The sequence below is a fragment of the Suillus subalutaceus genome (assembly GCF_016647625.1).
Source record: "Suillus subalutaceus strain FC151 chromosome Unknown DFJ58scaffold_96, whole genome shotgun sequence".
Lineage (NCBI taxonomy): Eukaryota > Fungi > Basidiomycota > Agaricomycetes > Boletales > Suillaceae > Suillus > Suillus subalutaceus.
Window position 1 is genome coordinate 26,633 of NW_024540345.1, and position 22,220 is coordinate 48,852.

The 22,220-nt window shown below is 48.9% G+C and overlaps 8 protein-coding genes across 8 annotated transcripts; 4 read left to right on the top strand and 4 right to left on the bottom strand.

The window, feature by feature from the left end:
* Nucleotides 1–1,103: 1,103 nt before the first annotated feature.
* On the top strand, nucleotides 1,104–2,350 carry DFJ58DRAFT_730878 (uncharacterized protein; the record flags this gene model as incomplete). Its single annotated transcript, XM_041385958.1, has 6 exons — nucleotides 1,104–1,182; nucleotides 1,234–1,489; nucleotides 1,544–1,580; nucleotides 1,636–1,714; nucleotides 1,765–2,084; nucleotides 2,144–2,350. The coding sequence occupies 6 exons, from the start codon at nucleotides 1,104–1,106 to the stop codon at nucleotides 2,348–2,350; spliced, it is 978 nt and encodes a 325-aa protein (XP_041241003.1).
* Nucleotides 2,351–3,156: 806 nt separating this feature from the next.
* DFJ58DRAFT_509674 (uncharacterized protein) lies at nucleotides 3,157–4,511 on the top strand. Its single transcript, XM_041380752.1, has 6 exons — nucleotides 3,157–3,327; nucleotides 3,379–3,634; nucleotides 3,690–3,726; nucleotides 3,785–3,863; nucleotides 3,914–4,230; nucleotides 4,285–4,511. Exons 1-6 carry the CDS (start codon nucleotides 3,246–3,248, stop codon nucleotides 4,492–4,494), a joined length of 981 nt encoding a protein of 326 aa, XP_041241004.1. The 5' UTR covers nucleotides 3,157–3,245; the 3' UTR covers nucleotides 4,495–4,511.
* Nucleotides 4,512–4,764: 253 nt separating this feature from the next.
* Nucleotides 4,765–8,942, top strand: DFJ58DRAFT_747452 (uncharacterized protein). The gene is made up of 4 exons (XM_041387525.1): nucleotides 4,765–5,253; nucleotides 5,313–5,791; nucleotides 5,847–6,133; nucleotides 6,186–8,942. Exons 1-4 carry the CDS (start codon nucleotides 5,058–5,060, stop codon nucleotides 8,746–8,748), a joined length of 3,525 nt encoding a protein of 1,174 aa, XP_041241005.1. The 5' UTR covers nucleotides 4,765–5,057; the 3' UTR covers nucleotides 8,749–8,942.
* On the bottom strand, nucleotides 8,943–11,975 carry DFJ58DRAFT_801049 (major facilitator superfamily domain-containing protein). The gene is made up of 16 exons (XM_041390852.1): nucleotides 11,780–11,975; nucleotides 11,392–11,714; nucleotides 11,311–11,332; nucleotides 11,187–11,251; nucleotides 10,969–11,132; nucleotides 10,809–10,915; nucleotides 10,625–10,628; nucleotides 10,419–10,570; nucleotides 10,197–10,302; nucleotides 10,001–10,143; nucleotides 9,882–9,953; nucleotides 9,507–9,828; nucleotides 9,375–9,398; nucleotides 9,170–9,234; nucleotides 9,046–9,112; nucleotides 8,943–8,992 (listed from the first exon to the last, which is right to left on the bottom strand). Exons 2-16 carry the CDS (start codon nucleotides 11,519–11,521, stop codon nucleotides 8,969–8,971), a joined length of 1,467 nt encoding a protein of 488 aa, XP_041241006.1. The 5' UTR covers nucleotides 11,522–11,714; nucleotides 11,780–11,975; the 3' UTR covers nucleotides 8,943–8,968.
* A 181-nt stretch (nucleotides 11,976–12,156) lies between these two features.
* DFJ58DRAFT_801061 (uncharacterized protein) lies at nucleotides 12,157–14,566 on the bottom strand. Its single transcript, XM_041390853.1, has 7 exons — nucleotides 13,870–14,566; nucleotides 13,622–13,812; nucleotides 13,331–13,596; nucleotides 13,116–13,282; nucleotides 12,934–13,061; nucleotides 12,768–12,886; nucleotides 12,157–12,719 (listed from the first exon to the last, which is right to left on the bottom strand). Exons 1-7 carry the CDS (start codon nucleotides 14,299–14,301, stop codon nucleotides 12,322–12,324), a joined length of 1,701 nt encoding a protein of 566 aa, XP_041241007.1. The 5' UTR covers nucleotides 14,302–14,566; the 3' UTR covers nucleotides 12,157–12,321.
* Nucleotides 14,567–14,833: 267 nt separating this feature from the next.
* DFJ58DRAFT_717509 (uncharacterized protein) lies at nucleotides 14,834–15,693 on the bottom strand (the record flags this gene model as incomplete). The annotated part of the gene is made up of 2 exons (XM_041384361.1): nucleotides 14,834–15,266; nucleotides 15,323–15,693. 2 exons carry the CDS (start codon nucleotides 15,691–15,693, stop codon nucleotides 14,834–14,836), a joined length of 804 nt encoding a protein of 267 aa, XP_041241008.1.
* Nucleotides 15,694–16,398: 705 nt separating this feature from the next.
* Nucleotides 16,399–17,124, bottom strand: DFJ58DRAFT_801067 (cytochrome oxidase c subunit VIb-domain-containing protein). Its single transcript, XM_041390854.1, has 4 exons — nucleotides 16,918–17,124; nucleotides 16,758–16,866; nucleotides 16,645–16,693; nucleotides 16,399–16,577 (listed from the first exon to the last, which is right to left on the bottom strand). Exons 1-2 carry the CDS (start codon nucleotides 17,104–17,106, stop codon nucleotides 16,768–16,770), a joined length of 288 nt encoding a protein of 95 aa, XP_041241009.1. The 5' UTR covers nucleotides 17,107–17,124; the 3' UTR covers nucleotides 16,399–16,577; nucleotides 16,645–16,693; nucleotides 16,758–16,767.
* A 53-nt stretch (nucleotides 17,125–17,177) lies between these two features.
* DFJ58DRAFT_509851 (rab-GTPase-TBC domain-containing protein) lies at nucleotides 17,178–21,400 on the top strand. The gene is made up of 5 exons (XM_041380753.1): nucleotides 17,178–18,066; nucleotides 18,118–20,486; nucleotides 20,540–20,840; nucleotides 20,889–21,068; nucleotides 21,121–21,400. Exons 1-5 carry the CDS (start codon nucleotides 17,278–17,280, stop codon nucleotides 21,211–21,213), a joined length of 3,732 nt encoding a protein of 1,243 aa, XP_041241010.1. The 5' UTR covers nucleotides 17,178–17,277; the 3' UTR covers nucleotides 21,214–21,400.
* The last annotated feature ends 820 nt before the right edge of the window (nucleotides 21,401–22,220 follow it).

Consider the following 22,220-nt stretch of genomic DNA (forward strand, 5'->3'; position numbering starts at 1 on the left):
TCACTAAAAACCAAGTTTGTGAGCGATAGGGTCGATCTGAGATGGCAAGTGATCATTCCCATACAAGTTAACGTGTGCATGCAAACGGCGTGGCCTTGTTGGCTGCTGAATCAAACCTGTAGTAAGCATTGTTGCACATGGGAAAATAAGTGTATTACCTTGACATGATTCTCACTTGCTTGGCAATTGTATCAGTTGAGCAAGTCCGTTGTGGGAGGTTCAAGTTGTGGGCCGGCTCCGAGCAGTGGCCACTAACAAGGCCAAATAGTAACATTCAAGCCTCTTCTGCACTTACTCGACTTTATTCCACTTGGTACTAAACATGACCTATGATATGTAACGAGGTTCAGGTAAACACTACTGCAGACAAGTTGCAACTTGCTAATTAGGGATATTCTCAGAGGCCGCCCGAACGGCACTTTTTAACAGGTGAACATTGAACTCTGAATCGTCATTCCCGTGTGTACCTGTACCTCTGGAGTCTGAATATTAATGTCGAGGCAACCGCGCAACGCGTCACAGGCGGTCGGTTGCTTAGTGTATGCACTGTTGCTACAAGACTCTCATTCTCTCCTGCTGCAATCAGTCCATGTCCGTCACTTCGCTGTACCCCATGGACGCAAAATCTGCCAGTGCAGCTGCAACATCAACCCCAGTGACTGATGCCAAGTCAAAATTTCACCCGCGAAAGTTTGGACCCACGTTCGATCTAGTTTCTCAGAGCTATACCACTCCGACTTAAAGTATAACAGGCATCCAATGACGCTGCCGGTCGCTATCTCGTCCGGATGACACGGTCCAATCAGACGAGGCTGAAAAAAGTTGAACAAACTCACTCGGCGGCCGACATGGTCAGTCTATAGGAATGCCTGTCCAAATTTTCTCTGTAAAGATTTGGGAAGGATAAGAATATCCGCACCAGCTTCGCACTGCTATTCGACCATCGAATCATAAATGCGTGATACTACCGTACTATGACGAGGCCGTTCCAAGCTCTGCCCACTCTTTCTCGGTCATCCTTTTTATTAATTCCACCACCGAATAGGGCGCTTTAGCAATATTTTTCCTGACCTCCTCACCGGTCAGTGACCAAATTGTGGGCCATGCCATCCGAGACCCCGACAGATCTGTGGCTTGAGCGATCTCGTCTCGACGGAATGATGTTAGGAGCAGTATCCTACGGTGAGTTTTCAGTATACGACAATTCGGAAGTTAACGTATGTGCCGCAACAGGCGGATTCTTTATCCTTACTGTACAAGCCGCAGCTGCTCTCATACAATGGCCTCGACATGGGAGGAAGATTGCAGATCACCGCTTAACTCTACTTGGCTACATCTTGATCACTTTTGTATTGGGGACTGTAGGCTTCGCTGCGAACGCGAAATACACAGAGATGATCTGGATAGACCTTCGTGATGCGCCTGGTGGGCCGGTCGCATTAATTGAAAATGAAGTGGCTTACCCTATCAATATTGTGGCGATTTCCTGGTAAAGTGTCTTCGCCTATCCATATCAGGACCTTTGGTATTGACGATGTTGTAGTTACTTCGTCATGGAGTGGTGTATGCAAGCCTTGCTTGTAAGTTGAATATTTTCCATATGGACTGGGACAGGTCTGACTCTAGAATGTTTAGATTCACCGATGTTGTGTGATATGGAATTGGGCAAGATGCGTGATAATCCCGATGTCCACCATCTATATCGCCATGATTAGTGCGGTCCATAATTTATCAAGCGACAGCATTCACTGACATCCTCAGCAGCAATGTCCATTCTCGTCTTGATCCAGTCGAGTGCCGGCGTCATATGGTACAATATCAATGTCCAGCTTGCCTACCTCTGCATCGAAGTGGGGCTCAGTGTGATCTATACCGTTCTCGTGACGAATCGCTTGCTCGTCATGCGAGGCCTGATGAGGCAGGTCATGCAAGAACAAGAATATTCTAGCATCTACAATACCAGCATTCTCATGGTCATCGAATCCGCTATGCTATACTCTGTTTGCGCCATTATTTACATAGTTTCCTTCGCTCTGCATAGTAATATTACCAATCTATGTTTCCTGTCTATTAGCCATGTCCAGGTGAGCAAACAAAAATCTGAGTCGTCTGCGTCTCTCATGCGATCTTGGTGTGGTGTTAGGGCATTGCCCAGTTACTCATTATTATCCGTGTAGCACGGGGGCAGGCAATTACATGCGAGCTGTCATCCCCGGTTGCTGTTGTGTCTACGTGTATAACGTTCTCGGGGACTGCATCGGACGCACCAGAGGGAACCAATACTGAGCGAGTAGCTAGGTCTGAGCAGGACAGTGTTCAGTTGCATTCTGTTGATGTCGACTTTGTGTAGCATAAACATGATAGTACGAGGTTCAATTGGGGTCGAACTTGGACCTGACTAGTTTGACTATTCTATGTATAAGACTCAGACTGCAGTAGAGACGCGACGGGTACTACAGGCCTAGGGTGTGTTTATGCGACCGCGTTGTTTGTATTGTAAACATGTGTGCGTACCTGTCTGCGTGTGTGTGTGTGGGGAATATGGCTCTACCTTTATAGCATCAATAAAGGTACCGGAGCCGAAAATGATTTTGAGGGTCCTCTCTGTCATTCGTCCCCTGCACCTTCAGTCTGTGTCTCTCCTACTGCATATGTACTAATTTGTAGGATTTCTTCAAAAACTTTCACAGTGAAGATGTTGCAATGACATGCTTTGAAACGCACTGACTTCGCACTGTAGTGGGATTAAACCAATCATCATTCCCATTCACAGGTTGACCCGGGCGCCAATCGCACTAGTGCCGCACAGGTCGACTCGTCCGGCACTGAACGCCCGGCGGCCCGTCGTGGCACGCCCAGCGAAGCCCTACTCTGTCAGTGAATGTCGCACCGCTATCATATGATATGCGCTGCATAAGTAAGTACTTGCTGCCTGACTAACACGCTGTCGCACAACATTCTAGGGATGAGAGTGACACTCGTCTCGTTGGGAACCGTATTGGGAATGTTCTGCTCAGAGTGCCAACACCTGTCGACTCTCAAGCGGACTCGGAAACGTTCGTTCATCCTATTCTGAATTTATCTCCAAGTCCTGAATCTCTTTATAACCGTTACTTCTTCCCCACTCGGCGTCCCTGACTATCCTCTTGGTTATCTTCACCATTGGATAGGGCGCGCTGAGTACTTGGTCTGTTGTCTTCCCCAAGTAACATCCTTTTACCTAGTCCGCCAACAAATTTTGGGCCATGTCATCCGACCCCCCATCGACAGATCTGTGGCTCGAGCGATCTCGTCTCGATGGAATGATATTGGGAGCAGCATCTTATGGTGCATTTTTAGTCGACATATGACAATTCGGAAGCTGACGTACCGCAACAGGCGGATTCGTCATCCTTACAGTGCAAGCTGCGATCGCTCTCATGCAACGGCCTCGACATGGGGGGAAGATTGCAGAACATCGGTTCACCCTTCTTGCCTACGTCTTTATAACGTTTGTATGCGGGACAATAGGCTTCGCTGCGAACGCAAAATACACAGAGATGATCTGGATAGACCTTCGTGGTACGCCTGGTGGGCCGGTCGCATTAATTGAGAATGAAATGAATTACTCCATCAATGTTATGGCGATTGCCTGGTAAAGTACCTTTTCAATCCATCTACAGACCACTAGTATTGACAGTTTCATCCAGTTACTTCGTTATGGAGTTGTTTATGCAAGCGCTGCTTGTGAGCTGAATAGTTCGCCGTATAGACTGATGCAGGCCTAATTCTTGGAATACTTTAGCTTCACCGATGTTTTGTGATATGGAATTGGGCAAGATACGTGATGGTCCCGATGATCACCCTCTATATTGGCATGATCGGTGCGGTTCATTGATTGTCAAACGACAGTAGTCACTGATATCTTGAGCAGCAATGGCTATTCTTGTCTTGATCCAGTCGAGCGCCGGTGCCGTATTCTACAATATCAACACCGAGCTAGCCTACCTCTCCCTCGAAGTGGGACTCACTGTCACGTACTCCGTCCTCGTGACGAGTCGTTTGCTCTCCATGCGAGGCATGATGAGGCAAATCATACGGGAATATGATTCCAGCACCTATAACACCATCGTCCTCATGGTCGTTGAGTCCGCCATGGCATACATTGCATACGCCATTGTTTTCATAGTTTCCTTTGGTATGCATAGCAATGTCGACAATCTATGTTTCCTGTCTATCAGCCATGTCCAGGTAAGCAGATGGCAACCTGTGTTATCTGTGTATCTGATGCTAGCCTGTCTTTAGGGCATGGCCCAATTGCTCATCATCATCCGTGTAGCAAGGGGGCGAGCAATCACTTCGGAGCAAACACGAGCTGCTGCACGTACGACTATAGCATTCTCAGCGACTGTATCTGACGAAACAGGGGAGAACGATATTGAGCGAACAGCAGGGTCTGAAGAAGGCCGTGTCGAGTCCGGTTCGGAGAAGGCGACTGAAGTGGACACAGCATGAAGATGATGTGAGGTTGTGTTTATAATTGATATACTTATAAGCATACAACTGGATCAAACTTTCTTTGTTTGCACTGGGCCAGCAGAAGGTTTTGAAGTAGGGACAAAAATGTATGAGTACTCGGCAACGAAACACGCAAGACCTGCAAAAATTTTGTTGGATGGACCGACGTTACGGCCCTGACCACCTCCGAGTCATTCCTCCGCTGTCCGGCTCTTCCGTTACTAAGCAAACATAAGCTTCTCATCCTAATAAGACCAAACACCCGCTCTGGGTGCCTTGGGGCTTGACCAGTACTGCTACAAGAGGACACTGTCACTAAACTGAAACCAAGCTGAAACGACTCAAAATTTATTAACAGGAACACCATGGCCTCCGTGTAATTCACTTACTTGCCATGTCGTCCATCATGGCGCATTTCGGTCGTGCCTCTTACCTGGGTAATCATCCGCTGCACCATCGTTGTTTCTGGTATCTGCCACTATCTTTACTTGCTTGATCTTATCAGCCACTTGTTTCTCAGCTCTCACTGTTATTTCATATTTCAGCCAAAAAATCATAACATGGCGCTCCAATCTCGTCCGGTGCCTATGAATGCTTCACCACACCACTCCAAGGTCAAGGTGTCCCTGACGCTATCTGACCCCATATTTGTGGCTGGCAATAACATTTCTGGAAAAATGGAAGTTGAATGTCACGGTGATGGTGAATACGGTCTTGGAATTGGTCTTATGATGGTCGAATTATTCGCCGTCCAAGGTTTGTTTATTTTATTTATTATTACACGACCACCAGCTAATGCTTAATGTATAACCCAGAAATTACGTCTCGTGACCACTCAGGCACTTCCACCTTTATCCACTCCCGCAGACTGTTCCAAGGACCAGGACTCCCTCCATCGAATGCGATCCAATCTGACTTCGATTCTCCACCTGCAGAATCATCCCTTCCGGCCCATCACTACCCTGCACGTCGTGGTCTCACTACATTTTTCTTTCGCTTTCCTCTCCCGGCTTCGTCCCCCGCCTCAATATCATTCGGTCCTGCTCAAATACGATATGAAATACGAGCGAGCGTGGGCGTGGCTTGGAGAGGAGAGAAGCGCCTCGTGACTGATCACCAAAACGTCAACGTAGTCGAATATTGCGATATCCGAGCACCATCGAAGCGCCCTCAAGGTTTCGCTATCGCCGAGGGTGGAAACATTTGGGCCCAAGCTTTTGTTACGAATGGTCCCATCATCGCTGGGGAGGTCGCTTGTGTCGACTTGCACCTGAAGAATCATTCACTCAACTGGGTTTGTCGTGCTGGCTCTCGTTTTCTATGGGATCAACTTAGCATAAACCTTGCAGACGTCTGGGGTTACACTCACACTTTCTCGTGAACTTCGACTATCGTCACCTTCTGTGGATAAGGACGCGTTTAAAATAACCGAAATAATCACTGAGGTTGAGTTCAGGGGTCACGAGTATCTGGTCCCCCCTGGCATCGAAGGCATTGCCAACTTAGTGATTAATATCCCTCGGTCTTCCCGTGGATCTCGCGGTGGTGCTCGTGTTGGCGATGATGGAAACACGACTGACGGTTTGTTCGAAGTTCTTTGTAACTTGAGACTCCGGATTGATATGCCTATTGGGAGGTGCGTCGTGCCACTCTCATTCTTGAGCAACGCATCAATAAAGTACCTTCAGCGACCCTGTCATAATTATAATTCCGCTGGACATTTACCATCCTTTGGTGGTACCTAGAGCACACGCGTCACCCTACGCCATCCCTGCAACTTCATCACAGCCGTATGCATCACCTCCTACACACGCTTATCCGCTCTCACCGCCTCCTGGTGCATCCTACGTGGATCCTCATTTTTCATCACAGCAATACGACCCACTACATACGTACTGGCCACCACCGTCTCTAATTGCAGATTATAAGCCCTTCACTCCTGCATTTTCGGAGCAGTATTATCCTCGGGATTCATTTTCATCTAATCCGCACTTCCAACACTATACGCCACTACCACCTCGACCAGCATCGGCCGAACCTCACCCCCAGATGCCGTATTATGACACAAGCCTACCATCAGGTCTTCCTACATCAGCAGCCCATCTTCTGCCGCCCCATCCACCTATTTCATATTGTCCTCCGCAGACTGTCGAAAGCAGCCCCCAGTACCTCGCGGATCCGGAAGAGGGTAAAGGCACTCGTGCATCTCGCATCTCCCAAACGCTGCGTTTGTCCTCTCGACACCGCTCAGTCTCACCACTATCGCACAGGTTTCCTTTGCCTCAGCCCCCTGCTCAACACGTGTCCCCTAGTCGCCCGCACCCTGGCGCAATCCAGATCCCCACCCTTCCTAATCCTCACAACTCTCAAGGTGTATTGCACTCACCACGCCCCATCCCTTCACCAAAACAGTCCTACTCGGGCCCTTCTCCACGCAGCGAAAATGTGTGTGCCCTGGAACGCATGGCAGACGAAGTCGGCAGGTATAGCGGCGATCTAAGCACAGATCTTCCAAAGTGCGCGGAAAATGTAGACTCGAACGTGGACAAGACGCTCCCTAGTCCTCCTATCCCCTCCGGTAAACGACCATTACGTGTTCCACAGCACGTCCAGGCAGCATTTCCAGATACTACTGTTCCTGATCGCTCTGCGCCCAAGCCTGAGTTGGAGCTCGTTTTCCCCCCTCCACCGACGCCACCACTCGCAACTATAACTCCTGTCAAGTTCCCGCGCGCACCGACTGAGTTATCTGGCCTGAGCACTAAGTACGCCAAGGGCACCCCGCAAGAGAGCGGCCTGGACGCCCTCGAGCGGCGCCTGCTCGCAGAGGTAGGGACACGCCGCCAAGACGTAGTTGAGCTGCGCCCGGGCTTGCGCAGCGTCGTGCAGCCAATCAAGATTCCAGCAAGTGGGGCTCCCGCGGGTGTGAATGACAGTGCCATATCAAGCCTGACACTTGCAGATCGTGACGCTTTCTTGCGAGGTAACGAGGACGAGCAGGAGCAGGAGCAGGAGCAGGAGCAGGATCATGATTCAGATGAGAGGACGCAGCACCGAGGTGGTCGTCACAGTCAGAGTGATGATGAACGTGAGGTGCGCACCCAGAGGGGACGGGGAAGAGCGAAGAGCAAATATAGCGATGAGGGTGATGAGAGGCGGGTCGCGCAGAAGCGGGAGCGGAAGAGAGGCAAGGAGGGCGATGTGCGGAAACTGCGCAGTGAGGTCAAAGGGCGGATTGCAGCATGGCTAGGGGAGATCGACACAAGCCCACCGCTTGTGGATGATTTGTTATCTACGATGTCGCCCACTGCATCCCACTTCGTTCCTATCACTGACAACGAGCCTTTCGCGCCACCACCATCGTCGGAAGACCTGTTGCCGTCGTCGGGCGATCAAGAACGTGGAGGAACATCATTCAATGACGTTTCTGCGGCTCCCAACCCACGCTCGTCTGGCTTTGTGACTATTTCCACGCTCAAGGCTGCTGGCATTCGACATTCTACTGCGCCTGCGCCGGAAAATATGCATAGTAGTTCTGATGCCGAAAAGAAAAATCTCGCTGCGGAGTCGTTGGCACCGGGTCCAATCTTGAGAAGGATGTCCGCAGGCCAGTCAACCATTGCAACACCGATTGGGAGCACACCACTTGCAGGACCGAAATCTCCCGACATCGCAAGGGCTGATCCCATATCCGCAGTCACTCGCCATTTCGTGTCGCCTCATCACCCCCGCCATTCCCCTCAACCGCTTGGCCCAGATATGAAGTACAATGTCCACTCTGCACGCGGAGGGAAAGGCGGCAGGGTCACTGAAGTTGCTTCGCTGTGGGCCGCAAAAGCGGATGCAACTCAGACGCAGGCGAAGCAAAATTGGGCTTCTCAGTCCGTGAAGAAACCTGTTAACCGTGGTGGAAAGTTACCCGTCAAGTCCCCATTGCCAACATCGCAAACCCATGGTCCGGCAGATACGAGCAGGGAGGGACGCGGGAAGGCCACCAAAGCGACAACAGTTCCTGCTGTTATTTCATCCTCTCATGCTGTGCCCATGCTTTCGTCCACCGCTTCTCTTGCTCGTGCATCACCCAACCCCCGGACTCCAGTATCTCGCCCTCTACCTCCAATGATTTCGGAGACAATATCAGATCTTAGAAGTGTCGTTAAGACTCCCGTTCCCAGAGTTACTCGCACCCCTGTTAACCTTGGATTTGGCCAGGCACGTCTCAGGGACTTAATCAAGAAATATCAAGGATAATTTGCTTGCTCGTTACTGTATCACCGATGTATGTGCTTCTTTGACTTATGTTTTGCTTATCTTGTTGTTTTATTTCCTTGTTGTTTTGTTCTGTTTTGTGTTGTTTTGTTGGGACTATCTCGCAGTCGATTGCACTCGATGTATGTTTTATACGACTAGACACGAGGTTGAATCATCATAGGCTCAACCCTGATATTGGAATATGTCGTGTACATGAGACTCATAAAGCCATCTTACCCGCAGTCTGTAAGATGAAACATCAGGTACATGTAGAGATCACCAGAATCAAGGACTCACTTCGATAGGAAGCAATACCGTCAAGACGGCTGCAACCATAAATAACGCAGCAGATACAAAGACAGGACTGCAAAATACAAAGGCCATTATCAGCTTTCCAAAGATGGACGCGATCACGACGCACCCATTTGCCGTGTTTGCTGATACACTGCCATTGAGCGGTGTTGTGGCAATCTTGATGAGAGGAGCCTATAAGTCCGCCGATACGGTTCAGCGCAGAACAGAGCGCGTCACCCGTACCACGGTGAGGTGCCGGGAAGACCTCTGGGGTCTGCAAGATTGGGGTCATATTTCGGGAACTTGGGCAGCTCCTCCAGCATATCACTTACATACGCATACAAGACTCCATACATCTAAAGGGGAAGAATTAGTGCACAATACTCAACTCAGTAAGTCACCCGCACCGCATTCCTGTGTGTATGTGATCAGCATGTGCGTTTAATGAGATCAGTGTTGAGTACGCACTGGGTAAGACCTGAAGCACAAGAATATCCGAGTACTGCAGCTGTCGTCTTACTCGTTGTGAACAAGAAGAGGAAGAGTCCAGTCAGCATGGTCGACACAGCCAACACAAGTTTCCGTCCCCCTATGTGCCACCGACCAGTGCCACGAGTATAATCTACCGTCGCACAGGCAATGAGAGACCCGGGGACGCCAAGGACGGATACGATCGAGTAGTTGCGATATGTCTCGCTCACGCTTGACGAACCGGATGCTGAACCTTCTGCGGAAAGATAAAGTGGGAGGTAGGCATTGAAGAGTGGGTATGCGATGCCAATTAATCTGAACATCCGCAAGTCAACAAAGGCGAACACACAATTCGTTGGTTTACACACCCCCAGATGACGATGATAAGGCTCGTGTTAATCGTCAAGCGCCTGCTAGAAAAGAGCGGACGGATATGCGAGCTGCAGCGGACTCAGCAATAAATATGATGTTAGAGCAGACGACATACAGCGACATTCCAGAAAAGGCATTCCGGACGTTAGTCGACAAATTCGGTACTGGCTTGGACGTTGTGTCACCAGATATTGCCTGCAGATCTTCGAGTTTGAGCGTAATAGTTCTACCGTTACGCTTTGCAATGTGTCCCAAGACCTGCGGAAACATTCAGCTGAGCCCGACAACAACCTGTAGTATTATGTTAAAACCTTGATGGCTTCTTCGTCACGACCTTGCGCCACCAAAAATTTCGATGACTCCTGCACGTCGAACACAAAGAAGCGGCATATGAACATCAAGATCGTCAAAGCCCCGCTAAATAGAAATATTAGGTAGAACTGACGCAAGTGATGTGAAACATACAGGGTATACCTAGGGACAGGCGTGAGGATCAATCTTGTGCACTACAATGTCACTAAAGCACTACTTACAATGTGTATCGCCATCCCATGTTGGCAGATTTGGCGCACTGGCCACTTGGTATCGACGGGTTACAGGAGAAGTTGGCAATGAAACCCCAACTGATCAAAGATGCTACCAATTGTCCTAACGCCCACCAGACCGATAGAAGAGTTAAAGTCCACTAGGACTCAGAGATTAAATGCCTAAACTCTAATGAAAAATCCCGGCCACTGACGCACCTGATGAGACTGTGGAATATGTTCCAAATACAGAGCGCCTTCAAGTGCATGTATAATAAATTATGAGGGTGTCTGTGGGCCAGAACATCACTTACCATCGACAGGCAAACTGAAAATACCAACACCGATATCGAGTGTGATTAGATCCATTTTTGCCCCTACAGATATAGATGTGCTCACTTTCCGCCGACTCCAAAGCCCATGCATGCTATAAGGGAACAAAATGTCACAAAATTCGATGCACCTCCTGCTGCCAATCCAAAGAGACCGGCGAGAAAGAGTGTAATCTTGCAGTCGCCATTCAAAAAGTCTCCCACGCGACTTTCAGTGCATAACTTACATTGAAAGATAATCGTCTTCCGATAAGGTCAGCCATGATGCCCCATGTTGTGGCGCCAACAATCAATCCAGCGAACTCTGCCAGGACAGCGTACTCGACCCGAACCGGATTAAGCTCCTGTTGTACCTGGGGAAGAACAATCGCCAAACCTTGTAGCCAGAGATCTAGTAGCAGCGACCAATCAGACGAGACACGTGCTATATCAACTCTTATCTCACTGTCTGCGAGCCATCCTAGACCAGTAATAACAAAAAGCTGCCATTGGTAGCGACCAAAGCCAATCCTGTTCGGTGGGATGAGCTTGAGTTATCTGCCACGAGACTGTGATTGTGCTCTACGCACTCTTCTTGAAAACATCTATTGACTGATTAAATGAGCACCAAATCGCCAACCAGTACACGATAGGAAATGTTCCTTGCTTACTGAGATTACACTTGAGTTCATAGTCCCTCCCGACGCCTTCTGCATGACTGACTTGAGACAAGACGTTATAACCGAGAGCGACTTGCTTCTCTTCCACCGCAGCATCAGATTTCTCGTGAGCGGCGGACATATTTCAAGGGATAATGCTCAGTAATAAGAACACGAAACGCAAATCGAACGCAAATTTAAAGGCAAGCGATACAAGTTCTGAAGCAGGGCGGCCGTTCTATGAACTTTTCCCGGAGATCTTTTTATTCTCTCGCTCATAGCGCCTAAACGGTTTAGGAAGCGAGAGCTCCACTGCCAGGTGCACGAACTGTCGACTTGGCGTTTAAAAATTAGTGAACGTGTCATCTTTCGTGACCACAAGTGAGTCAAATGACCGTACCTTATGCAGAAACCCGGGAGTTAAACGTTAATCATACGCATTGCATGTTGCTGAAGATGCTTCATCATATCACCGTTCCCGTAGGAGGTCTGATCAAGCAGCAGTGAGATCCAGTGGCAATCCACAGTAATTGTTAGTGCTAAGACTAGATGTCAAAGGTGAGAGAATAAAAAAAAGAAGCGTTGATGATAATGATATATATCGATCGGATCAAGTAGCTTGGACGACGAATGTTATATTTGGCCACCTACGCTCATGTCTCGACTTAAGCGCTCGCTTTAGAACAGTTGCAAGCTTGAAAATGATCGGTCTGGCTTTCTGCATAGTTCGATCGTAAGTCCGAATACTTTCCCCCTGTTTCGCGCTGACGACACTAGTGGCTGTGTAAAACATCTCAAATAGATCTCTACGAGTACGTAGATCAAACACAAGACAAGAGGTAGAACAATCAAATCGCCAAAACCCAAGGTGCTCCTCATAATGTGACAACAAAACAAGCCTGCATACAAAACACGCAGTCTGGAAAAATAGCTTGCATACACTCAGCCAGTAGCCAGCCTAACCGTGTACTTCTCCCAACTTGGAAAGATGAACGACTCCGTCCTTGTTTTGAGATCCTTTGGCTTCAGCTCTGTCGAAGTCTTCCCGGCAGGCATCAACGGAACTTCATAGGACACTGGGATCGAGGAAATTTTAATTTTCCTATCATCATTGCTAGATCGAGCAAACGGTAACTGTTTTGCTTGCTTCAGTTTGGGTAAATGCAAGTGGTCATATAGTGAACCAGCATTTCGAGGGGCTGGTGAAGTGCTGGAGGAGGATGTCGCAAGAGATGAAGATGAAGGAGCTAAACGTGATGAATCGTCGGGCGGAAGAATAGACAGCAATTCATCCAGCGCTTCATTGTTTGAAGGCTGTATTTTCAGTGCCGCACGTAAATCTAACAGCAGCTCAGCACCTCGCAGAGGCAATCCAAAAACACACCCACCCTGCACAGCGTCATCTATCTTACCCAACATTCGACGTGCTTTCGAGCGTCTATAATAACCTTTTATGCTTCGATGCTGTCCCAAGGCTTTTGTGCACGCCTCTTCAGCTTCAAGCCAGCTATGAATTGTCTGAGAATAAGGTACACATCAGAAAGACTGACATACTCGTTGAGTTTTAGGTGGGCCGCGGCAAGGTTGAGTTGATAATGAGGCAGCTCTGGTTCAATTGAATGTGCTGCCTTGTAGTGTTTTACCGCGCGTTGATACTCCCCTCGCCGGAACGCGGCGTTACCCTAAGATCATGCAGATGAGAATGTCATTGTACTGTTTTTCAGAGCAATACCCACGAATTCTTTCTCTCTTTCTGCCTTGATGAACCTGATTTCCATCATTTGTGCAATGGTCATTTCGGACCCAAAGCCATCCCCATCTTCAGAATCGCTCCCGCCAAAATCAAGATCGATATCCCATATATCCTCTTCTTCTTCAGTCTCCCAACCCAACACGCCGCTTCCTATGAGCCATGTCACATATTTACCATTACATCGCCTAAATGACATACCTCGCCCATCCCATTCTCTTTGCTTACCGGATCTGACACCGCTCCCCTCCTCATCTTCCCGTACCGTCTTTTCACAGACCTCGCCCAGGTGATCCGTAGAACATCCACAATCGCACCACTTCGTGGTAAGCTTCTCCCGAAGCACACAGCCGTATCCACTGACATCAAACTCCCGGGCCACTCGCCACAGAGTTTGAGCAAGCCTTTCATATCCCATGCGTACTTTTATGCGCCACTGATGATCCCATCCAGGAGGCGGTGTGGACCTTAACGGGGATTTTTTCCCCGTACTTCAACTCACATGCTTCCTCCAAGGCCTCCAAGCCTTCTGTAAGGGCGCCGAGGTGAGGTGGTTTAGTAAATGCCGCATGCGGCATTGCCTCCAGGGAGTCCATGTGCACCTTCAGCGAGTCGTAGTGAGGAAGTAGACGAAGAGAGTGTAGACCGCGCTTCCGGCATACAGGAACATTATTAGAAAGTGCCTAAGACAGCTAATGATCAGCTTTCGCTAATATAGTAAAATGAGATCGAAACCGCACGAATTCTCTCAAAGCCGTATAGGACCACAAGACGCTCTTTGTCGAAACTCGTTCTCCAGCCTGTCGCAAGTCCATACTAACGACGGAACGGAAGAAGTCCTTGATCTCCTCACAATCCGCATTATGAGCAACCCAGCTGGACCCGCCGACGGTAATACAGCGCATCATGAATGTGGGTAGGTGAATAAGAGCGACACAGAATATGTGTGTTGAAAACAGGCGCGCGATATCTTGTTCGAAGCGGATCAGGAAGATCTTCGCGATAGCGCGCTCCAGTTGCGAAACAGCCGACATGGCATTTGTAATCGTCTTGTCAAGGTGATTGGGGAGCTTTTTGTGGCGACTGCTGTCTTTCCCGGACTGAATCGTGGCAGTGGCCTTTTTCTTGGGGTTTGTCGTCCTCTTCTTCACGTGTGAGTATTTGGCAGGCATGGTGACCGCACACAAAGAGCCGAGCTCTGTGAGAGTGAAATAGAAGATATGTCTGTTGGAACTGGAGAGTGAGTATTGTGCTCCTGTCGTGTGAGCACAGGATAGCCGCGGCGCCTGATTTGAGTCTTCGCTGCTGAAGCAGATAATGCTTTAATACGCGGGTTTAAAGTGTCCTGATGGTAGAGAAACAAGGCATTGTCAGTAACTTTGGAAACATTTCACGGCGTATTAACACGCAGATATCTCACCACTGCGTACGAATGAAAGCGACCTGTCACTGCTGTATGAGCATGGGTCACGATAGGCACCTGTTCTCTATTACATAATTTGAACCTTGCTTATTGCTATTCTCGGCGACCCGTCAGAATCATATATAGATTCATAGACAATGTATTAAATTAAGTAGAACTAAATGTCGCCAACACAAGGCAGAGCATGATGTGTGTAATGTGAAGTAGTAGGAGGAAAGTAATACAAGTCTGCGTGATAAGAATACAAGGTGAATTACGACAATAGGATAAAGCGGCAACAATTAGATCTCGGTAGTCAACTGCACAGCAGGCTCGTTTTGGAGCCAATCAACGTGGAACTGGCGCCAATCCGACACGCCGTCAAGGTTTACTTCTGTGACATCAGCGTTCTCTCCATTGTCCCGTGCCTCCAACTCTGGACTTGATTCTTCCAGCATCCAAGCAGGATCAATACGTTCCCTGCGCTCGCGCCAGTAGTGCCCAGAAAACCTACAAGACGGTAGAGGCATAATTGGGGTGGAGAGCGGACGCTGGCGACGGGGTTGTCGATAGGGGGCATCCAGGTCATTTGACAAAGAGAGGAAAGACTCTTCTTTGGGTGGAAGAGGTGATGGGTCCCCTAGATTCACATAAAACGATCTTGAATGAGGCGATGAAGAAAACGGATCTTCCAAGTGCATGATGGGCGAAAGTAGACCATCAGCTCCATTTTGGCTGTGTGATTTGATATCAGTGCCCAAACCAGTGGTAGTGGCAGAAAGTAAGCGTACATCAACTTCTGACAACCACTGATGTCATCAAAAAAGCTCCCGCCCTTTTCCCAGAGCTCACTCGGCTCTTTGGTAGAGCGTACGAACATAGATGATGGTCGTGGACGCACTCCCTTTTCTGCACAAGGCGGGGACAGACTAGATTTGGATGTGGGAGGACTCTTCCTTGAGGTACTTCGCCTGAGCAGACAAGATGACAAAGAGAGAGAGTATCTCCGCTTCGTCTTTTCTGGTGGAGGAATCGGGGCTGCAGACCGAGCCCGGGTTCGAGTACCTATGAAGGAGCGGAGGGAGATAGCTCGCAGACCTGAGTGAAATAGGTTGGAGTATTCCACGCCCGATGCCCGGTCTTTAGATTTCAACCAAGACATCAATATCTAATCCCGTGACGACAGACAGCCGAATATGAGAGGGGGTTAAGGTCCAAGTAGATCAGGAAACGGCAGGATATATGTACCCACAGTTGAAGCTCAGTCTTTCGCCCCGATGAACCTCGCATGAGCATTATTAGAAACGGAATAGCACCAGCTGATGAGCGCCAAGTATAGTCGACTCCATCCTGTGCTTGGAAATTATAGATGGAACTGGTATGGAACCCGTACTGCCTATGGCTCTGAGCCAGCCAGCGCAAATCATTGATGCACATCAGCATGCGGGTATTCATGTGAAAATCGGATAAACGCCCCGAAGTAGGCGACACAGGTGAGATCTGGTAGGAAGATATGAGAAGAAAATCTGTCAACAGAAGTCATGAGAACGTTGGGCATCATTCCTTGGTGGCACCTAGTGTCAGAAGTAGCCACAAAGCGGAACTTCATGATGTTTCACCATTCCCCGAGGAGAACATTAGCTAGCTAATATAAGCTTCAGACCACTTATTTGGCGTAGAATGAGTTGAAAATCAACGTATCAACCACCATTTGCAAGCACAGCATGAACTGTTGTACTGCTTGGGTCATAGGTGTGTCAGCGACCGAACAACGCGGCGGCGGCGGCCAACCGTTATCAATTGTCATTTTAAAATTGGTCTGTCTTCAAATAGTGTCAGTGCCTTCAAGTATCAAGTTGGTAGATGTCTCGGATGCGAGAATCAAAATCAACACTGCGTTAGCCACACTTGGCGGGTGATGCCCTTTATATAGCACAGGAACAGTTCGGAGGATGCGGCATAAGGATAGTTACTTCATGAGAAAGTGAGCACATGATGAAACAACCGATATCAAGAACGCCACTCTTTATAATAGTTGAATGGTATCTAAAATTGAGGAATTGGGAATCAGAAGCAGTCTGCTTGTTTCATGCGAAAGGATGTAATCACGGACCACAGCTTGCGAAATTCGGGGGTGGATGAGTCAGGCCGGGGTGGTGGTGCTGTAATGCGAAATCATTCATGATAAGTATTCTGCCTAAACAGAACGAGCAGAATTTCTCGTACGCAAGCAGAACTATAGTTTGCGCTTGGCTTCCTGTGATTGGAGCTGAGACTGTGCAAGCATATCCTTTTGTTTCTCAGCGAGAACCCTCCTTTTGTTAAAATAATCAATCTGATGCTCAGCGATCAGATCAACTAGATGATCAAACATTGTTGTACTCACCCAGCTTTTGGCACAGCTCTTTTCGTACTGAAACTTTGATTTGGTGCATGCTGTCCCTTCTTCTCCAGCAGTTAGAACACCAGCGCCATCCAGGCATTCAAAGTATTGGTCACGACTTTCCCAGCATTTCTGGCGGTCCTGCCTTGTTGCAGCTGGAGATTGTTCAGAGCTTGAACGGCTAAACCACATCGACGAAATTATGTTAGTACTTTAAGATTTATTCGATGAGCTGCCAATGCCACATAAGTTTGTCCCACGGTCCAACACCCTCTCTCGTCCAGCCCGTGTCTCTTGAGTCATTTCTTTAGCAGAGGCTAGCCAGCCAGGAATAATGCCAAGTTTCAATTGGAACCTAAGCGAATGAATTCACAAGCCCCGCCCGTCACTACCCCCGTGCATTTGCACCCTCTCTCCCCGAACGAAATTTCGTCGCGAGGGCGCAGAACGCGTGGAGGTCAGGATGTAGACGACACGCGGTCTTCTAATAGTTATCTTACTCTAAAAACTCAGTCAGAGACACTAGTGGAACCAGAAAACAAGGGCGCCAATATCCGGGCAAATTGGGACGGCAGCGTTCGCGGATTTGGCAAGCCTGATGCGAGCGGGTCCAGCGGAGAATTAGTGACAGGTCATGGAATGTCTTCCAGCTCGCTTCCAGCACTTTGGGATAGACCAGTGCACCAAGCGCCACGATTTATCATTGGGCCTCCTTTTGATACCAATTTTCTTGTTCCTCCAGGCTCACTCCCTCCGAGGACCGCTCTTTCAGATGGCACCTCAGAGGTATCCTCGTCAGTGGCTACACAGGTACTTGCCAACAAGTGGCACGAGTACTCAGACGAGGCCATCCAGGCTGCAATATCCAGATTCACTGTCGCAGAGTCCCCGTCAGATGTCGACACTCATCCGTACCATACCGCACTTCGTGTGCTTTCATCCACTCTCCACAGTTTGTCAAGGGCCAGAATAGAGCTTGAAGAACATAGAAAATTGTTGCAAGAGAAAGAGGCAGCGCGCAAAGAGCGTGCTGAAAATTTGTTATCAGAACTGCTACCCTCTGAACGAGAAGTGGCAAAGCGGGTCATACAATCAATCTTCACTGGCGATGACGAGACGCGCCATCGAGTTCAACGTCACGGAAGCATTTCTGTGCGTTGGTCTACTTTGCTTGCACCCTATTCGCTCTGATATGTTACGCAGTCACTCAAGACATCGTTGACGGAAGCTATCGAGGATGACACTCTAATCTCACGCAGCGTCCCGGATGATACCGTGACTCCTTTAGCATCGACTCCCATTGCCACGTCTGCATGGCCACCCCAAACCAGTGAAGTACCATACGTTGAACCGGAGACAACCGTCGATAGGATAGGGTCCACGGCAGCTGATAAATTAGTGGCTACGTCAGTCTCCGAAGCCACTGTACCGCCCGTTGCCAGGGTTGCCGAGATTATCCCAGAACATATAGCTCCTATTCATCACGCCAGGAATGATAGAGCGTCTTGGATGGGTACCTGGTGGCAGAAAGGGAAACATAAACCCCATCGGGTGCTGGACACGGCTTCTGTAAAGGAAACTCCTCAAGTTCCTGGAAAGCAACCATCTCGAGACTCATCCCCACATTCTGAATCCCTTTCCTCCATTCCTCCGACTGTCCCAAACAGTTTTTCACGCAGGAAAACCAGCAGAAGCGTGTTCGAGAGCTTGGGTATTTCTATACTCAACCCTACTGCGTCGTCCTCTTCTGCCACGAGACCAGTATCAACTTCGAAACCTGTAGTCGAGCCGTCATTCAAAGCACGCATAGATGACACGAAGTCTTCTGTCAGCTCTTCACCTGCGTTGAGCACATTTTCTGCACCTGCACCTGTTGCGCCACATTTAGCAGCTGTCGGAGTCCCGTATCCAAGATCAGGGAGTTCTACTACCTCTCCCTCCTTGACCGAGGAAAAGCCGCCGCAAGGGGCATCGCTCCGTGCCATTGCGCATGCTACTCGAGTTATGACCTCGGATCCAGGTAGCATCTTGACTGATCACGGTCGAGAGACAAGCTCTTTGATTGCTCAATTGGCCCTCGAGCTTGTTAAGCGTGCAAGAGACGAGCATGTATCATTCCGCGAACCCCAGAAGCTTCGAGAGAAGAGGGAATATAGATCAAATAAGGCTGAGATGGGAGATCAGATAACAGCGCACGCAACTCTCAGTCCTATCGAGGGCACAGATGCAAGCACGGCTCTGAACCGCACGTTGACTACGCAAGGTAAAGCCGTCCGTAAATCCAGGTCACGGGGAGCAAATATAATTTCGCCTTTCGCATCGCCCCTGTTTGGTTCCTTCATGCCACAGCATAAGAAATCCTTGCCTGCTGTGGAAGCAAGCGCGAAAACATCAAACGAGGGCATAACGTCCACTGCACGACCGAGTAACATTCCAGTGCAACAGCAACATTCGGCGAATAAACCTGGTTCTGTTGCCTTAGAGTCCATTATACCTGCGACTGCGAAGCCTCCAACTCATTACCTTTCGCGCACGTACACCCCTCTCACTGCTCCGCACTTCAACTTCACCATTCCTCTTCCTACCAGTGCGTCTCGATTCACAGTTTACCGCGACGATGAAAGCAAACAGCCTCTTACGGATCGTTATGGCTTCATCTATGACGTCTCACAGTACGATGTCTTGCTACTCATTCGGGCAAAGGAATGTGGCAACACAGCCCCTGCCTGCCTGACTGGCGTCAAAATTGCTGACCGCAAGGAAAGTAACTCTTGGTCAGACGATGATGACGACAACCAGAAGAATGTGATTGAGATCGTGAAGGATTCTTGCACTTGCGATGGAGAAGGCAATCCGATCTCACCGGTTTCATCTGGTCCTTCTAATGGTAAGGCAGGAGCAGCATCTCCCCTTCCAGAAGGCAGCAGCGCTTCATTGTCATCTTCTCGGCCCCGCTCCACCACTGTCACGTCGACAGCCACGCCTCTTGTCGTATCAATGCTTCATTCTACTATTCTGACTGTGACCCAGTCCACGCCTCGCCATGTTTGCGCTAATGTAATCCGACATCTTCTCGATGACATGACCAAGGTTCACGATCAGAATCAGAGCGCCAAGAGGAAAGAGTGGGATGTATTTGTGAAGCAACGCAGCAAAGTGAAACTGCCCAAGAATATCCTGCCTACGGTTATGAACTCTGGAGGCGGTGCTGCCGCTCTTCTTGGCTTGGGCACTTCAGTCGAGGAAGAAGAATTATCCCATTCGGAGGGCCTCATCGGTTTTGCTCAATTGGGCCTGTCGTCGAATACGCACGAGGGGAAAGAATTCGATCGGTTAGTGCGAGGAGGCATACCCCTAGTGTACCGCTCCAAGCTCTGGCTGGAATGCAGCGGAGGCTTGGATATGCGGGAACCTGGAATGTTTGGCGACTTGCTGGCTCATGTCGACGAGCACGACTTGGTTTGTGCGGAGATTGAGAAGGATGTTGGTAGGACTATGCCGCTCAACGTCTTTTTTGGAGGTGACGGCGCTGGAGTCGACAAACTTCGCCGCGTGCTCAGAGCATATAGTCGGTGAGTCGCACCATCGTGTCAATCTGGTACGTCTGTTAACATAGCGTTCGCAGCCGCAACCCTGCTGTGGGGTATTGCCAGGGCATGAACCTAGTAACTTCGACTTTATTGCTAGTGCATGCCGATGAAGAAGAGGCATTTTGGGTGCTCTCAGCAATCATTGAACGGATACTTCCGGATGACTTCTTTTCGCCTTCGCTTTTACCATCTCGTGCATGTCCCCTCGTTCTCCTTGAATATGTGCAGGAGACCATGCCGAGGCTTTACACACATTTGACCGGCCTTGGCGTGGACCTTCCAGCCATCTGTTTCTCTTGGTTTTTGTCGCTCTTCACGGATTGCCTTCCAATAGAGGTAAGTAACATATACGTGTACGTGCTGTGTTATCTGACTCTTTAATAGACACTTTTCAGAGTATGGGACGTCTTTCTGGTTGATGGACTCGATGTTCTCTTCCGCGTCGCCCTAGGCATCCTTCGCAGCAACGAACAGGAGCTGCTAGAATGTGAATCCAACTCCGCCGTTTATGTCTCTTTAGAGAACCTGCCTACCAGGATGTGGCAGTCCGATAAACTACTTCAGGCAAGTTCTTCGCTTACTCTTCACGTCCCTACCCTAACCGATTGGGGTATAGCTGGAACTCGACCTTAGAAACATGATCTCACATGCAGATCTCCTCAGGAGACGAGAAATGCACGTTGTTGCACTTAAACATCTTATGGCATAGCTGTTGTTTCTGTTTTTTTTATTGTTACTCAGCATATCATGCCTTGCTTGAAATACAGTTCAGATGATGTAGTTTTTTGTACCTGCTGGACTGAAGCTGGGCACTCCTTCGACAGCAACCATATGGCAACTGACTGCCCAAAAGAACACAACACATGTGGCATGTGCAATGAACAACATCACAGTGTCATGCAAAGTTGAAGACCCCAATGACTTCCACTGTGCCAACTGTGATGTCAAAGGTCATGCATCATGGAGCCAAGACTGCCCAACCTTCCTAAGCAAATGGGATGTATTCAAGAAATGAAATGAAGAAACTCTATACAGACTCTATCTCACAGATGACCCTCTAACATGGGAGAGAGCAGACAACCACCCCAACAGATGGAATGAAACTCAAGCTCAAACAGAAGGTAACACCAATACAAACAACTCTACTAACCACCATTATCCCCCTCTTAGATTGAACAGAATGACAGACCCAAGACCGTCAGAAAGAAGGCCACCACAGACAACCTGTCCAAGATACTCATACAACATCCTGCTGGGAGGTCAATTGCGCTAGATGGATGTTTGGGATCAACAAAGGCCAGCCCAGGGAGCCTTATCCCAATGACAAGAACCTGTCCACCCCCACCAGGAAGACACACCTTACAGGGATGCAACCTAGCAAACATCAACTACAACCTGGGCAGCAACAACATGAGTGATTGGACTTGGAACTAAGAATGAATGTCAAGACAACCCAACCAAGAATGGACTTCAAGATATAGCAGCAGAACCTCTGCAAATCACCCAACACATGGGAACACTTCCTGAAAAACCTCAATCCAGGAAACTATGATCTCACCTGCATCCAAGAACCTTTTCTAAACTCCATAAATCTTGCTAACACTTCTAGAAAACACTAGGACATCATCTACCCAATGAACCACAACAAGAATCAAGACTGATCCCAAGTCATTAAAAGAACAAATGACAAGCAATCCCAGTTCAGTCTCCAAACAT

Excerpts from the sequence above, each read along its gene's own strand:
- DFJ58DRAFT_509674 (XM_041380752.1), top strand. The coding sequence starts at position 3,246 with ATGTCATCCGACCCCCCATCGACAGATCTGTGGCTCGAGCGATCTCGT. Across the intron at positions 3,328-3,378 it reads ATTGGGAGCAGCATCTTATG|GCGGATTCGTCATCCTTACA; the intron begins GTGCATTTTTAG and ends GTACCGCAACAG. Across the intron at positions 4,231-4,284 it reads TGTCTATCAGCCATGTCCAG|GGCATGGCCCAATTGCTCAT; the intron begins GTAAGCAGATGG and ends GCCTGTCTTTAG.
- DFJ58DRAFT_747452 (XM_041387525.1), top strand. The coding sequence starts at position 5,058 with ATGGCGCTCCAATCTCGTCCGGTGCCTATGAATGCTTCACCACACCAC. Across the intron at positions 5,254-5,312 it reads CGAATTATTCGCCGTCCAAG|AAATTACGTCTCGTGACCAC; the intron begins GTTTGTTTATTT and ends TGTATAACCCAG. Across the intron at positions 6,134-6,185 it reads ATTGATATGCCTATTGGGAG|CGACCCTGTCATAATTATAA; the intron begins GTGCGTCGTGCC and ends AAGTACCTTCAG.
- DFJ58DRAFT_801049 (XM_041390852.1), bottom strand. The coding sequence starts at position 11,521 with ATGTCCGCCGCTCACGAGAAATCTGATGCTGCGGTGGAAGAGAAGCAA. Across the intron at positions 11,252-11,310 it reads AATAGATGTTTTCAAGAAGA|GATTGGCTTTGGTCGCTACC; the intron begins GTGCGTAGAGCA and ends CCCACCGAACAG. Across the intron at positions 11,133-11,186 it reads TCTAGGATGGCTCGCAGACA|ATCTCTGGCTACAAGGTTTG; the intron begins GTGAGATAAGAG and ends CGCTGCTACTAG.
- DFJ58DRAFT_801061 (XM_041390853.1), bottom strand. The coding sequence starts at position 14,301 with ATGCCTGCCAAATACTCACACGTGAAGAAGAGGACGACAAACCCCAAG. Across the intron at positions 13,813-13,869 it reads ATACGGCTTTGAGAGAATTC|GCACTTTCTAATAATGTTCC; the intron begins GTGCGGTTTCGA and ends TAGCTGTCTTAG. Across the intron at positions 13,597-13,621 it reads GAGGAAGCATGTGAGTTGAA|GTCCACACCGCCTCCTGGAT; the intron begins GTACGGGGAAAA and ends ATCCCCGTTAAG.
- DFJ58DRAFT_801067 (XM_041390854.1), bottom strand. The coding sequence starts at position 17,106 with ATGTGGTTTAGCCGTTCAAGCTCTGAACAATCTCCAGCTGCAACAAGG. Across the intron at positions 16,867-16,917 it reads AGAGCTGTGCCAAAAGCTGG|ATTGATTATTTTAACAAAAG; the intron begins GTGAGTACAACA and ends GCTGAGCATCAG.
- DFJ58DRAFT_509851 (XM_041380753.1), top strand. The coding sequence starts at position 17,278 with ATGAATTCACAAGCCCCGCCCGTCACTACCCCCGTGCATTTGCACCCT. Across the intron at positions 20,841-20,888 it reads CGGATTGCCTTCCAATAGAG|ACACTTTTCAGAGTATGGGA; the intron begins GTAAGTAACATA and ends ACTCTTTAATAG. Across the intron at positions 21,069-21,120 it reads AGTCCGATAAACTACTTCAG|CTGGAACTCGACCTTAGAAA; the intron begins GCAAGTTCTTCG and ends ATTGGGGTATAG.